Source organism: Canis aureus, chromosome 22 (genome assembly GCF_053574225.1).
Source record: "Canis aureus isolate CA01 chromosome 22, VMU_Caureus_v.1.0, whole genome shotgun sequence".
NCBI classification, from domain to species: domain Eukaryota; kingdom Metazoa; phylum Chordata; class Mammalia; order Carnivora; family Canidae; genus Canis; species Canis aureus.
The window spans coordinates 35,744,611-35,760,387 of record NC_135632.1 but is presented as its reverse complement, the minus strand read 5'-3'; the positions used below and the strand labels follow the sequence as shown (position 1 = coordinate 35,760,387).

Below are 15,777 nucleotides of genomic sequence, written 5' to 3'. Positions count from 1 at the left end.
CTGGAGATGTCAGTATAGGTGAAAGTTGTATGAACTCTAGTTTGCTAAATCAAATTAAAAAAAGTGAAAATCAGATCTTTTTCTCAAAGTTCAAATAAGTTAAAGTTTATAAAGAAGTAAACAACTTCAGTGAAGTTAGAGAATTTGAATTAAAAAATAGACAAAATATTATAGTGAGTATTGAAGTATTTAAAGCATGCTAGCAACAATCTTGCTAATTGATTCCATTGTGTCTAGAATAGCTTTCTATTAGTGTTTAGTTGTGACATAAATATTCCTTTTAGTAAGCTGGTTGACATTTCCTACCTCCAAATCACAGAAAATATTAGCATGTAATGTGTCAGTTAATTACTTTAAAAATTATTATAAACATCTTAAACCTCTAAATAACTGGGTTACATTTTATTTTTATGGCTTGTGTTTGGTAACATACACTCTACTCAAGTTGGGTTGATATTGCTGCATATAACGCATATAACACAGCTGCAAAAGGCCAGTCAGTTGTGACCCCCTAGAAATCTACCTTCCATTTGATGCATCAGGGACTACATTCTCGGGATCCCTCTTTGTTTCTACTGACCAATGACTTGACAGTGATTATAGAAAATAACCAGTTCACACAGGAGAAGATGACTAAATCCTCCTGTCCTGAGCTCCATGCTCAGCCTGTAGCCCTTGCCTGACAGCCCAACTGCAAAGAGAACAAAGCTACCTCCCTCTGCTTCCCAAACTTTTCAATACTTATTTTTTCAATACCTTTTAAAAAGTCTTATATTCAGAACTATGCTTGATGTCCATCTTATCCCAGGTGATCTTGGGTATGAACACCATGGTGGATGCGCGGTGGGGTTTAATCTTGACCCTCCACACCCTGTGGCCTGATCCCAACATTGACCAGAGTGCTGTAATCAACTGTCTTCTCTTAGGTGCCTCACTCCTGATGCAGAAACCCGCCCAGATATTATAGAAGTCAGCTCAATGATATCAGATGTCATGATGAAGTATTTAGACAACTTATCTACATCCCAACTGGCTTTGGAAAAGAAACTGGAACGGGAACGGAAGCGTACACAGAGGTACTTTATGGAAGCCAACCGCAATGCTGTCACATGTCACCATGAGCTGGCTCTGTTATCTCATGTAAGTGTACGTCTGTCGGTGTCTTCATGATAGACTATAATAAGGTCATCTGAAGTTGTTCAGGCTTATCTTAAGGGAAAATTATCTTAAGTTAGGAAAATATTAATTGCTATGTGCAGTATTTCACTATTGTATAGTTACATATTTGCATCCCTTTCTAGACTTTAAAATTATAGTCAAGATAAATGTTCCAATGAACTAACCCTAATTTATTGATTATTGCAAAACTAGGGGCATCAAAAAATCCCTTAGCAATTTTTTAAGTTTATATTATGCTCTTTTTATAGATGGCAGTGAATATATTTTATTTCTTTAGCAATCTGATTTGGGAAATATGGATGAAATTTTATGTGTTAATCCAGATAAGGAAATAATAATTGCCTTAAAATTTTGTCCTTTTGCTTTTATTACTGTTTGTGGTGGTAATAATACTACCTTGCTTCAAATAAGAATATGTCCTTTCATTTTTCTTGCCGGTAACCTTTAAATTATTTTAACATTTAAGTTTATTTCTGAGCAGAACTTGAAAAAGGGGAAAGCTATAAATGTCCACATGTGCAAGTGACCATGCCAGTGATGCTCTTGTTGCTCTCTTGTTTTTCCCCTGTGCTTTTGTTGTATTATGACCCATGATCCGTCCAAGGGACGTTCAAGGGACCCTTGAATCTGGTAAATATTCTTTTCTTCTTTCTTGGGCATGAGGCCCAAGGAAATAGGGTCATAACACCCATTCTTAATTAAGGCAGTTGGTCATCAGATTTCTTTCCAGGACCCTAAAGACCTGTTCTGCCTCAGCTGGGAAAATAATATAAGGAGTTGATTTCAAAGAAGAGACAATTGTTATTTCCTTCTTTTCTTTTCTTTTTTCTTTTCTTTTCTTTTCTTTTCTTTTCTTTTCTTTTCTTTTCTTTTCTTTTCTTTCTTTCTTTCTTTCTTTCTTTCTTTCTTTCTTTCTTTCTTTCTTTCTTTCTTTCTTTCTTTCTTTCTTCCTCTGAGCTTCTTAGATAAGAGAGTTTCCATCTAACTCCTTTCTATTAAAAAGAATGCACAACTCTATGGTGTGTTTCTCTTGACATATTTGGAATCTGGAAGTTGAAGATTCAATAGAGTTTTCTTTTGGGGGGAAAAAACTCATCTTTATTGCCTTGCTGATCCCAGCTGTAGTTTCACAGAACAATCCTTAGTGATTATCTAAGGCCTTGGTTTATGTTTAGGAACATATAACTTGGAGTTATAGCTCTTGCTGAACACACTGAAATGTTATATAAAGCAAGTTAGAGCTCACTTTTCTTGTTATTTTATTACTTGACTTTGTAAAAAAGTAGGCAACAGTGAGAACACACACGTCATGTTGCATGCAGAGTACAGTGTTCCCAGTAAACTAAAATGCAAGAGATTTAGCCATTTCTATATATCTTAAGTATTTGAGGCCTTCTATTAAGTTCTGTACTGCAAACCTACTTAGCCAATTTCCAATTGGATATAAAAGAGTCAGTGTATGTTAGATTCCTGTAGCTGATATGGGGGTAGGCGGAGTTAGTTTAAAATCTAACAGCAGAAATCCTCTTATCTTTAGCAAAACACCTTGAGAATGACAGTTTTATTTATTTATTTGCTTCTCAGCTTTTTTTTTTTTTTAAACTCTTACTGTGGAAAATTTCATACATTTACAGAAATAAAGATAGTACTTCGTGTAGGCACCCTCCAGCTTCAAGAATTTGCTACTTCGGGCCAGTCACATGCTGTCTTTATGCCCACCCACCACCTACTCCCTGCCAACCATAGGTTATTTTGAAACAAACTCAAGACACCATATCATCTTATCCATCAATTGTTCAGTATGTATTTTGGGGGCCATTTTAAGTGTAGAAATCTAGCTCTCGGGCCATGACTGGGTTAAACAAAGGGAGATGTCTATAGTTGATGAGGGAGTTTTGAGGTTCTAAAGGTTCTGTACTCATCCATAAAATAGGGGGAAAATATTACTTATTACAGAAAGCACTAGGATTAAATAACTTAATGTGTTTGAATAAACTGTGCAAATTAAAAAGTGGCACAAAATTATAAGATAGCACCAATTATATAAAATGAACAGTGATTATGTTAAAAAATAGTTGTTGATGCAACTCACTAATCTAGTACTAAGTGGTCCATTAGTGCTAAATCCCTGGGTGGTTTTCATGCAGTTAATAAGTATTTATTGAGCATATGCTACTAGGCAACCTTGATGCCCTCATGGAGCATTCAGTCTCTTAGGGACCATAGAGAAATGCTTTACTTCTAGGCAGAATTTATAGTACTCCTTTTAAAGAACCATAAAATATCTTCTTTTGTACTATCTTATATATACTGATAATTTTTCATTTCGGACTAATCAAATGTTAGCTAAAAGGAAAAGTGGAGCTTTATTAAAGAACTGAGAAGGAAATACGATTACATTTCATCAAAAGACAGCATGTAGTTAATTGGCATTATCCTTGCTAAGTACCAATTATTATTTTTCAAAAACTTACATTGACACCATTGCTAATGGAAAAATTAGAGGTATAAAATGTTATGTCTTTTTTTAAGTATTGTTATAGTATTATGATTATTTCATTTCAAATATAGTTTAATGTCTCCCAGAGCAGTTCATGTCAACAATACAGTTACATAATCCAATGATAAGCAATAGTCAAAGAAAAGAGAAATTAGTGGGTGCAGTAGAACTTTATGAATTCTCAGCATTGATAAAGAGATCTACTGTGAGTTGCTGGAATTTACAAATTAGTGAGTAAGAAAATAATTGATAAGAAACTTTATGAGCTTTTATGTCATGGGATGTATGCTACTTATGTTTTCACACATTAGGTTATTCTTAATTATGGCAATAGGCTAGGAAAGACAGGTACTAATATATGTTTCAAAAGGACAGAGAAGTCTTCACTAATAAAGTTCACTACTGTGTACTGTGGTTTAGACTCTATGAAAGAGAAGCAAGACTTTCTTTTTGAAGAAAGTTAAGCTTTCTAATTTTTATAATTCAAAATAAGATATCATAAGGAGAGCAGAATTAAGAATAAGAATCAAGCAGAGAAAAATGAGGTATATTTTTTGCTTAAATATTGTAATAATAAAAGTATATTGTGCTGCAGAAGGTACTATGGCATTGTACTTGTCAAAATCATGATTGGCATGTTGGCATTATGCACGTGTTAAACACACAGAATAACTGCCCTTTTGGTGTTATCTAATGCCCCCGGCAGAAAAATCGATTGCAGACATTTCTAAACAGTGCGCTGCTTAGATCTTTGCCAGCAAATGCAAGGATGAGTGTTAAAACCCAGCCTGGAAAAATCTGGATAATCAATAGAAAACTTCAATTTCATTCAGATTACAGGGATTGCATGGAACCTGCTGTAGACTAATACTAACATTGGTAAAAAAGCGTATTTCTAGATTTATAAATGGAGCAGAGTTGAATATACCAGGGAGACTGAAGGATAATGACGAAAGAAGCATGTTCTTGAAGGGTGAGTTTTGCAGGGATTTACCACTTCCAGTGATATTTGACTGGTACTTTTATCTTCACCACTTCTATTTTAAAGCTAAATAATTATTTCTTTTTACTAGTATAGTGAGTTCATTCTCTCTGGAGAACTTTCACATCCATAAGTCTAACAGGGAACAACATAAAAAGAAATCGAAAATGCTTGCAGTTTATAATTAATAATAGAAGAACAAAGATTTGTTGAATATCTTCTGAATGTAAGACATTGTGCTGGCTATTGTGACGATGTTAAAAAATTTAAAGGAGTGATCTCAGTCATGAAGTGATATATCCAGTCTACTTGGGAAGCCAAGACATACATGCAGCAGGAAATCTGGGTAAATACCAAATGAGATCTCTGGCTGATATAATTCAGGGAGGCTCCCAAAACAAGCAGGGTATAAGATTGGGCCTTGAAAGTAGGTAAAGAAGTTACTCCTGGATGGAAAAGAATAACAAAAGTGCATGAGCTCCAAATACACCAGCTTAGCTTACTTAGGACTACTAATCACATTTTAGAAATGGTATTGTTTTATGCTTTAACTTAATAGGCAAGAAAAGGTAAACCAAGAGAAGAGATTTGGCTAAGTTCACCAAGCTGGTTTGCTGCTTTTGGACCTTGGACTGAAAGTTGGACCTCCTGATTTATAATGCATATTTTGATATGTATAGTTTGGAAAGTTGGGGCAAGCAGGCTGGTGCTAGACGGCAGAAGTTTGTGAATACCTAGTCATGGTATTCAAACATAGTATTTGTGTTTAATCCTAGGTAGTGGGGACTAAAGCTTTGAATTTCTCCAAAGTAACTAAACCACCAAATTATCAAATTGAAGGCTTATTCTTCCTTATTGTTCATATCTCCTCCCTGATTTTTTTTTTTCCTGGTGGTTTCCATTTTATGTCTCTGAACACTCTTTCTTTATTCCCTCTTCCAACACTGGATTCTTAAATTTTGATGTTCTGCTTCTCTTCTTGGTCTTCCCTTGAGTGAGCTCTGTCCAGTTCCATGGTTTGCCATTTTGTATGAATTTGGGTAAAAATTGGTTATACAAAATGGGAACTTTATTTTCTATAATCATGTATCACTTTGTTTTGAGCCACTTTTCCTACTGATAGCAGAAAATGGTGGCTATAGCCATTAACACTTATATCAGCTGTTCTAGTCTAAGTTTTTCTAAGGGCTCTCCTCTCCACCTCCCTCTTCCAAGATGGCAGCTGGATACAGGAACAAGCTTAGGTATCCTCGACCCAATGGGAGGGGGCTCTGTGCATTGCCTTCTTCTTTGGCCTCTGTTGACTTTTGATGAGGTGAACCTATCCTTGTGGCTTTGGGGGACCTATCATGGCATCCCTGGTTTGAAATGTCTGACAAATCCATCTTACCCTTCCAGTTCTCATTCTCATTCTCTCACATTGGGTCATTGCATTATCCAATTTTCTTAACTCTAGGCTCCTCCTCAGCCCTAGCAGTGATTCAGGGTACCAGCTCTGTACTATCTACAGGGTTATCAGGAAATGTGTCTGTGTGTGTGTGTGTGTGTGTGTGTGTGTGTGTGTGTGTGTGAGAGAGAGAGAGAGAGAGAGAGAGAGAAAGAGAGAGAGAAGGGAGAGCCATTTGTTTATCACAATAATGTTGACTGCTACCGGCACTTAAGAGAAGCAGCCAGGAATGCTAATATTATGTATATTAGTGTGTATACAACAGTCCTACACAGAATGTATAAAGCAGAACCAGTAGGAAATACATATGATTTGTTGCAAGGAATTGTCTTATATAATTGTGGGCCTGTCTAGGTAAGTCCAAAATCCATAGAGTGGGCTGGCAGGAAGGGCAGGTTTAAATTCTTGGGCATAGGCTAAACCTGCTGTCCACAGATGGAGTTTCTTTTTCATCTTGAAGAAGCCTCAGCTTAAAGACCTTCCAAATGATCAAATCCATTCTATGCAGGTTATCTAGAGTCATCTCCCTCCCTTTACTATCCTCTATGTGCCTACCAAGATCTTTCAAACATCACATCTGACCTTGATAAATTATCTCATGTTTAAGATGAGGAGTAAATGTTCCCATAGTGAGTCCTAGAAACGTACTCTAAGCTTTTGGAGAATTACGAACAGGAAGATTTCTGTGATAGGCTCCTGTTGTCAAACTACTGAAATATAGAGCATATAATTATTATCCTAAATTCTGTCTACCTTGGGGTGGGGAGGGGAGGGACCAGCTGGTAGAGCATTTGTCAGCAAAGATTATTTTCTAAATCCACAATCCCTTTACAATTTCACTTAAAGAAGTGGAATTCTCATTGTAGTTTTCTAATACAGTCTGTATATGTTCTTGGCAAAAGTTATTGACAGGCATTTAACATTTATCCTAAATTCTCAAATGTCTTTAAAGTTGACCACTTAAGGACTGAGAAGATATGCAAGTAACTGATTCTTATTTTCTTGGTGCAAACTTAAACTGTTGTGCCATTTATTTATCTGAGTTGTTTTATTTTTATTATACCATATGTCATTTACAATTGCTGAACACACCACAAAAGCCGTGTGTCTGCAATCCTCTGCTAAGAGATTAAATTTAGCCATGTAGAAAATGATGTATTTTAAAAGGACAATATTTTTGTGAACATCTTTGCTTTTATTGTCTGGTTAATTGTTGACTGAATTTCCCCCAAGGCTGTGACAATGCAACAAATAATGATGCAGTGAAGGAAGTATTGGGAAATATCATGACTTGTTTTGGAAATGTTCTATACTTGTTATGGTTTAAGAAAATAAAGCAATGCCTTTTAGGCTCCCACACAGATATATATACAATTCTCACATCCACACCATAACTCCATCTTTGTTTATTGAGATATAATTTACATATAGTAAGATGTACACATTTTAATTACTTAGTTTAATAACTTTTGACACATGGTTAACTTGCACCCAAAATCAGATTGGGAACATTTCTAGCACCTCAGAAATTTCCTTCATGCCACTTCCCATACAGTTCTCTGCCCATGGACAGACTATTAGGATTTCTGACACTATGGATTACTTTGACCTATTGTTTCTTCATATAATATAAATCACAAACAGTATGTACTCTTTAGCATCTGCCTTCTTTCACATGACCTAATGTCTATGAGATTCATCCATGATATTGTGCATAGCAGTTATCTGTTTATATTATTAGATAGTATTATGTTGTATGGATATATCATAGTTTATTCTCCTATTGATGAATGTTGTATTGTTCCAGATTTGGGGTTTTACATACAACTGCTATGAACTTTCTTATATAAGTCTTCTTGTGCAGATAATTTCACTTAGATATAAATACTAGGAGAAGAATTTCAGGGTCATAAGGTAGTTGTATGTTTAACTCTAAAAGAAACTACCAAGCAGTTCTCCAAAATTGTACTGTTTAGCATTTTTAGGAGCAATGTTATGAGAGTTGCTCAATTGTTCTATATTCTTGTAAACATTTGATATATTGTCAGTCTTTTAGATTTTAACCTGTGTAGTGGGCATAAAAAAGTATTTCTTTGTGGTATTAGTTTACATTTTCTTGATAACCAAGGCTGCTGAGCACTTTTACATGTGCTAATTGTTCATTTATATATCTCTTTGTGTGTGTGTGTGTTTGTGTGTGTGAAGTATCTATTCAAATCTTTGGCCATTACTTTATTGAATTATTTGTCTGTTTTTGTTGATTTTAGGAGTTCTTTATATATTCCACATGTGTGTTGTCAAATATATGTATTGCTAATGTTTTTCCTAGTCTATGCCTTGACTGTTTTTTAATGATTTTTTTTATGAGCAGAAATTTTGTTGAATTTTAATTTTGTTAAAGTCCAATTTACTTATTTAGTTTTTTGTTGTTGTTAGTGCTTTTTGTATCTTGTTAAAGAAATCATGGCCTATCCCAAGGCTGCAAAAATAGGCTCTTTTTTCTTTTGGTAATTCTTTCTGATAATAGATTTTATGTTTAGGTCTGTGATCCATTTTGATTTAATTTCATGCATAGAATAATGAAGAGATTGAAATTTTTTTCCCATATGGGTACCCAGTTTTCCCAGCATCATTTCTTAAAATGTCTAAAGTTTCCTTACTGATTTTACTACACGTCTTTGTTGAAAGTCATTTAACACTGTATATGTGGATTTATTTCTGAACTCTATTCTGTTGCCTTTATCTGTGTATCTATTCTTAGGCCAGTACCACACTGTTTTGATTATTGTAGACTTTTAATAAGTCTTGAAATTAGGTTGTATAAGCGCTCAGATTTTGTTCTTCTCTGTCAAATTTGATTTGACCATTCTAGATCTATTTACTTTTAATTTAATTTAATTTAAAAAATTTTTAAGATTTTATTTATTTATTCATGAGAGACACATAGAGAGGCAGAGACATAGGCAGAGAGAAAAGCAGGCCCCATGCAGGGAGCCCAAAGTGGGATTCGATCCCGGGTCTCCAGGATCATGCCCTGGGCCGAAGGCAGACACTCAACCACTGAGCCACCCAGGCATCCCAATTTACTTTTAATTTTAGAATCAGTTTGTCAGTTTCTTCAAAAAATAATGCTGCTATTTTGATTTCTATCCTTTGTTTTAATATGGAGAAGAGCTTTGCCATCCTTTGAAAAATCAGTGTTTTGTTTCACTTATTCAACAAAATTTATCCAGCACCTATTCTCTTTTGGGGACTATTCAAGTCTGTATTCTAACAGTAAACAGAAAATTCAAAGAATTCCATCTTCACAGTGGAGGAAGACAAATCATAAGTAAATTAATATACAGTTAAGTCTACAGGCAAAAATATGAAGGCAAAGTAAAAGTGATTGGTAGATGTGGAAAGACAGGCTGTTTTAAATAGGGATATATATGGAAGGCTACTATAACTGCAGGGCTTTTGGCTAGAAACCAGAATACATTAAAAGAATGAGCTGCACAAATATCTGGAGGTGCAACATTGATGGCAGAGGGCATAGCAAGTCCAGATATCGGAGGTAGGAGCATGCCTGCCAGATTTAAGGGGCAAGCAAGGAGGCCTGTGTGGCTGGAATCTAGTGTGTCTGGGGAAAGAGTAGGAGATGAGGATGCTACAGTCACTTGAGTGGTGTGTGTTTTGAGCAAAGGGGTGACATAATGTTTTAAAATCATACAGCTGATTGCTGTATATGAATTGACCACTGAGAGTCAAGAATGGAAGCAAGGAGATAGATAAAAGATGATGGTGATTCTTTTCCTTGATTTTTAATTCTTTGTTTACTGGCACTTAATCACTTTGGTATTTTGACACCGTGTATTAAGTGTGTGGTTTGACAAGAATTAGACCTTCCCTTCTGTCATTCTGTATTAAAAATGAAACAGTAAGTAGGGTTCTAATATGTGGGGTTTGTTCTTATTGATGCCACCTATGTCTAATTCCATACTATTTCATGCCTTAACCAATGCTGCTTGTCAATTGCATTTCTTGTTTTTTTGAGCAATCCAAATTAAAATGCCTTAAGACTTGACCACTTGATGATTCTCTGTGCATGTTTTTTTCTAGATGTTAAATGGAATTACCTGATTCTGTCCTCCTTTAAAATGCTTTCAGAAGTATTCACACATACATTCAGTTCTTTTCCTTTACTAGCATGTAGTTTTGAAACAAAATGGTGGTCAATGTTGATGTAGACTGTATCTTCTGTATTTTTAATAAGGGATACCTTCAGATTATGGTACTGTTTTCTTCATCCTTATTAGTGTTATTTCTTCTAACAACCTATCTTTGAATTCAGAATAATAGAGAACCTGTTGCAGATACTAGACTATTTATGGGGTGGCAGTGAAATGCTATCAAGCATGGTAAATTTGATAGTGGAATTTTCAATGGAATTATAATAATTCGTCCACTAATTTACTTATTTTAAGACAGTTCATTAGTCTTGTTCTTGTGCTTTTAAGAAGTTCTAATTAAGAGAGTGTCATGATAATAGTGGGATCATCATTATATGCCTTTAATTATATTAAAGCAAAATTTTTGGCTTTGTATGAATATTTTTTAAAAGTTCAAAATAAAAAATAGTTAATATCCAAACTTGAAGAGAACATTTCCTTTATTATATAATATTTGTAAATTTAGTTATTTCCAGCGCCTCTCACACCAGTTTTTCTGGTTTATTTTTTTATTTTTCATTTTTTTTAAAGGTTTATTTATTCATTCTTGAGAGACACAAAGAGACAGAGAGAGAGGGAGAGACAGGCTCCCTGCAGGGAGCCTGATGTGGGACTCGATCCTGGGTCTCCAGGATCACACTCTGGGCTGAAGGCAGTGCTAAACTGCTGAGCCACCTGAGCTGCCCAGTTTTTCTGGTTTAATTTGAACATATTGCTCTTCTACTTGATATACAGAGCACAGGAGCAGGGAAATGCTTCAGGATTTCAGAAACAAAAAAGATAGTGATGTCAACCAAACAACTTTGAAGCTAAAAGATCCCCAGCTATCATAGTAAGGGACCAGGCTCCAAGCTTGCTTTTGCGGCCCACCGTTGTGTAGGGTAAAACCAAGTGTCTGAGAGTGAGGTCCTAGATAGGGGCCTCTCATGGCACCTGCTAAAGTGGTCAGACCACTTAGGTATGGCCTGGGTCAATGTGGCCCCTTCAGCCCTCTTGGCCACACTGGATGATTTTCTTTTTTAAAGATTTATTTATTTATTTGAGAGAGAGACAAAGAGAGAGGGGGTGTGTGAGTGGGGGGAGGGGCAGAGGGAGAGGAAGGGAGAGAGAAAAGCAGACTCCCTGTTGAGCAGGGAGCCGGATGCAGAGCTGGATCCCAGGACCCTGAGATCATGACCTGAGACAAAATCAAGGATCAGACGCCCAACCCTCTGAGCATCCAGGTGCCCCTGGCTGATTTTTTTTAATACTTTGAAATTTAGGATCTAAATTTATGCACAATAATATATAGTCAATGACCTGTCTCCTATTTTGGATTTTCTTTGTGCTATCATTCATGAAAAGCACAGAATGTGGTTTGCCATTAAAAAGAAATCACCTCAGCCAGGTGAATTGCTGTTAAGCACTGGGTAGCCCTACATTTATGTATCTAAGGTCACAGTTATTAACCAAACAAAGAGAAGACACTAGGGAGAGACATAGCTCAAATACAATGACTATTTTAGAACAAAAGAGTGTATTCTTTATGGTTCTCAAGTAAAGCATCTATAGGATATAGTTAGTGTTATGCTTTATGTTTATTTTTTGCTTCTTTTTCTTTCTCCTTATAAAACATTCTGGGCAATTTAAAAAATTGCTCTAGTTTTAATAAAATAGGCTCTCTTAATTCTTTCCCTACTGTTGCAGTTAATTTAGGCAATGTCAGTCTGTTACTGTTAGAATTTCTATTCAACTGAAAATGTATTATAATCTGCTGCACACATAAAAAATTACATTATAATGAGAAAAACCGAGCTAAACATAATTGTGCCTATAACAGCACTGTGACAGGAAGTGTCTCCTATAATGGTGATGATTTCCATATCAGTGATAATTTTATTGTCTGATTTGCATTGTCTTCTTCTTGCTGCCATATTGATGCACAGAATGTGTCCATCCGTTCCTAGGGGATATATAGATGCCAAAAAAAAATCTAGTTAACTCTCTCTCCTATTCCTAGAAAAATCTTAAGTAATTAGAAAGTACAAAAGATGGCAGCAGCCAAATTGCATCCCCCAAGACTACACCCCCCCCACACACACACACCCTCAACTTCCATTAATAGGTTTATGTACTTGCTGGAGGCAACTTTTGAAACTACCTTAATGGCCTCAACTCTTAGGTTAAAAACATTTAACTATCTCTGCTTTTGGCCAATGCCTACTGGGTTACAGAGGCATATTATCGTTGCTGGGTGAGCCATCTCTAATATAGATGAATGGAGTTTTACAACTTCTCATAAGTGCAAAGGGGAACGAGGAAGGGAGACATTCACTCCTACTTATGGATATATCACCAAATAGTCTCTTCAGCTCTTAGAGAAGCATCATGATGTAGGATTCTGGAGAAATGGGCAAAATAAACACATACACACACACACACACACACACACAGGAGCTACAAAACCTACTTATTACATAGGGGAATTCACCTGGCCCTTTTCTCCCTTAGATCTCAATACAGCAACCACTTACTAAGCAATGCTGTATACAAAACATTGTGCAAGGAATGGGGTGTTTGACAGGGACTAAAATAGCTCCCAGTTCAAGGAGAGAGTTGGTAATGAGTTGGGTATTTAAATATTTACAAGGAAAAACTCTGGAAATCACACTCAGGAAAATGCATCTACAGTGGTATATCATTTATGTCAAGTTCAAGAACTCTATAGATTTTTTTGAAGCAAAAACTGCTACAAGAGATTATAGAAACAGAGGTTTTTAAAACTAAAACAACTATACATTCTACATTGCTGTATCATACCTTCCATGCTTACAGAGTTTGAAGAAGCATCTCTTTCAAAATGTGAATTTCCCCTTTATCACAAGTTAAGCAAACACCCAATTATTTATGGATGCAATTTTGGTGGTTGCAAATAACTTGATTTGCAGCCCAACTGGTTCTTGGGTATTGATTGCAAGTCAAAGCTCCTCACATCTAAAATGCTTATATCAAGACTCACAGCTTCTTCTCACTCTTCATTCAGCCAAAGAAAAATATCAGCCAAAGAAAAATATCTTATCCATGCCTGTTTTAAAAAGAAACAAAGCCTTTGCTCCAGTTTTGCTAGTTTTAGAGATTTATGGTTTCTGGCATCCAATTGCATCATGCAATAAAGAATTTTATCAACTCAAAACTGATCTCTCTTTTTTTTAAAACATTGATAGCATTGACACATTTTGAGTGTATAGTCCCTATAGGGCTATAAATCCAGTTGTGGTCTTTAGAATAGGACATTAGATGATTTATTTCAAATAAAAAAAATCACAAGAAGAAGAAAGGCCTACATTATTTCTGTGTACATTTCTAACTTCCATTTAGGAAGTTGGAGGAAGAAGGATCTGTGAGCTGGGACAGAAAAAGAAGGAAAGCATGGAAGGAGTTGAATAAGCTTGGCAGGAAAGTTTTGAGCCCAGAGGGAGCCTCCTGGATTTGGTATCAGAGGCTAGCTTGGGAAGAGCTGAAGCTGGCATTGGGAGCCCCTTGAGGCTCCCACAGGAAACATTTCTTTTTTTTTTTTTTTTAATTTTTATTTATTTATGATAGTCACACAGAGAGAGAGAGAGAGGCAGAGACACAGGCAGAGGGAGAAGCAGGCTCCATGCACCGGGAGCCCGACGTGGGATTCGATCCTGGGTCGCCAGGATCGTGCCCTGGGCCAAAGGCAGGCGCCAAACCACTGCGCCACCCAGGGATCCCAGGAAACATTTCTGAGAAGCACATATTCAGCAATGCCAAAGGGCATCTGAAACATTTTCCATTTTGGGATTTAAGGTAGCAGACTAGAGTAGATCCAAAAAACAGGAATGAACAATGCTCAGTCACAAAAGCAGGAAGATTTTTTTTTTTTAATTGGAGTTCAATTTGCCAACATGTAGCATAACACCCAGTGCTCATCCCATCAAGTGCCCCCCTCAGTGCCCGTCACCCAGTCACCCCAACCCCTGCCCACCTCCCTTTCCATTACCTCTTGTTCGTTTCCCAGAGTTAGGAGTCTCTCATGTTCTGTCACCCTCACTGATATTTTCACTCATTTTCTCTCCTTTCCCCTTTATTTCCTTTCACTATTTTTTATATTCCCCAAATGAATGAGACCATATAATATTTGTCCTTCTCTGATTGAAAGATGAATGGATAAAGAAGATGTGGTATATGTATACGATGGAATATTACTCAGCCATTAGAAATGGCAGATACCCACCATTTGCTTCAATGTGGATGGAACTGGAGTGTATTATGCTAAGTGAAAAAAAGCAGGAAGATTTTGAACACTGGATCGAGGACTCACCAAAGAGAACTAAAATGCCCTTTCAACTGCGTGTTAGCTTCAACAGAGCAAGAAATATCTCCCAGCATCTTGGTGAAAGCTTTAAGAAAGCACAATGAAAAAATTCTCAGGAAAAAGATAACAAGCAGAAATTGATTGGACAGTTCACATTGCACAAAATGTCTTTGATATTCTTTTCTTTCTTTCTTTCTTTTTTTTTTTTTTTTTTGTCTTGTTTAGTGAACAGAAACACGTGAAAACTTTCAGAGGTTAACTTCAAACTCCAGTCACTCATAACATCTTAGATTTTCTTCACCTTCCATTCAGTCCCTGTGGAGTTTTTAGAAACCTTCCCCTGGTGACTGTGGGTGTCAGTTTCATTTTCAAAAAAATATCTGAAAACAAAACAAAACAAAAAACCATGGATCTGTCTCTCTAGAGGGCATTGCTCACCACCAGAGCCTCTGCCCCCAGCTCTTTATTTTTCAGGAGACCTCACCTCTCTCCCTCCATGGCCTGGCTCTGTATGCTACCAAGTTCCCAGAGATCTGAAGAAACTAAGCCCTACTTACCCTCTGTGGTGCTGAGATTTGATAGAAGTGTTTTTTTTTTTAATTGATATATAGTTGACACACAATGTAACTGTAGTTTCGGTGTACAACATAGTGATTCCATAATTCCATACCTTATGCTTTGTTCATCACAAGTGTAGCTACCATCTGCCACTATACAATGCTATTACAATAACATTGACTATACTTCCTATGCTATGCCTTTTATCCCCATGATTTATTCAGAGAACAAATTATTATTATTATTATTATTATTATTATTATTATTATTATTGAGAGTCAGGTGGGATGACGGGGGGAATGGAGGAGAGAGAGAATCTTAAGCAGGCTCCACACCAAGTGCAGAGCCTGACATGGGGCTTGGTCTCACAACCCTAAGATTATGAGCTGAGCTGAAATCAAGAGTCAGACGCTTAACCAACTGAGGCACACCAGAGAGCAAATATAATTAAGATACTTTAAAGGAGAGTAATTTTGGCTTAATTGATCTTTTACTTAATGCTGCATTTTCTATCATTTTACACAGACCTCTGTCATTGAGCATCTTAGCACATCCGTTCTTGTTTGTCCAGTGGTGCAGATA

General features: G+C 36.3%; 1 protein-coding gene across 14 annotated transcripts in view; it reads left to right on the top strand.

Annotated features, from left to right (window-relative positions):
- The window catches only part of NEK10 (NIMA related kinase 10), a 233,913-nt gene that overhangs the window by 156,796 nt on the left and 61,340 nt on the right, over positions 1–15,777 (top strand). For all 14 annotated transcript variants that reach the window (XR_013361388.1, XM_077865476.1, XM_077865473.1 and 11 more), the window contains one exon: positions 927–1,140. Coding sequence is in view for 13 of the 14 variants with exons in the window: in XM_077865476.1 (XP_077721602.1) it covers positions 927–1,140 (214 nt within the window). In the remaining variant the exon portion in view is untranslated. The remainder of the gene's footprint in view (positions 1–926; positions 1,141–15,777) is intronic.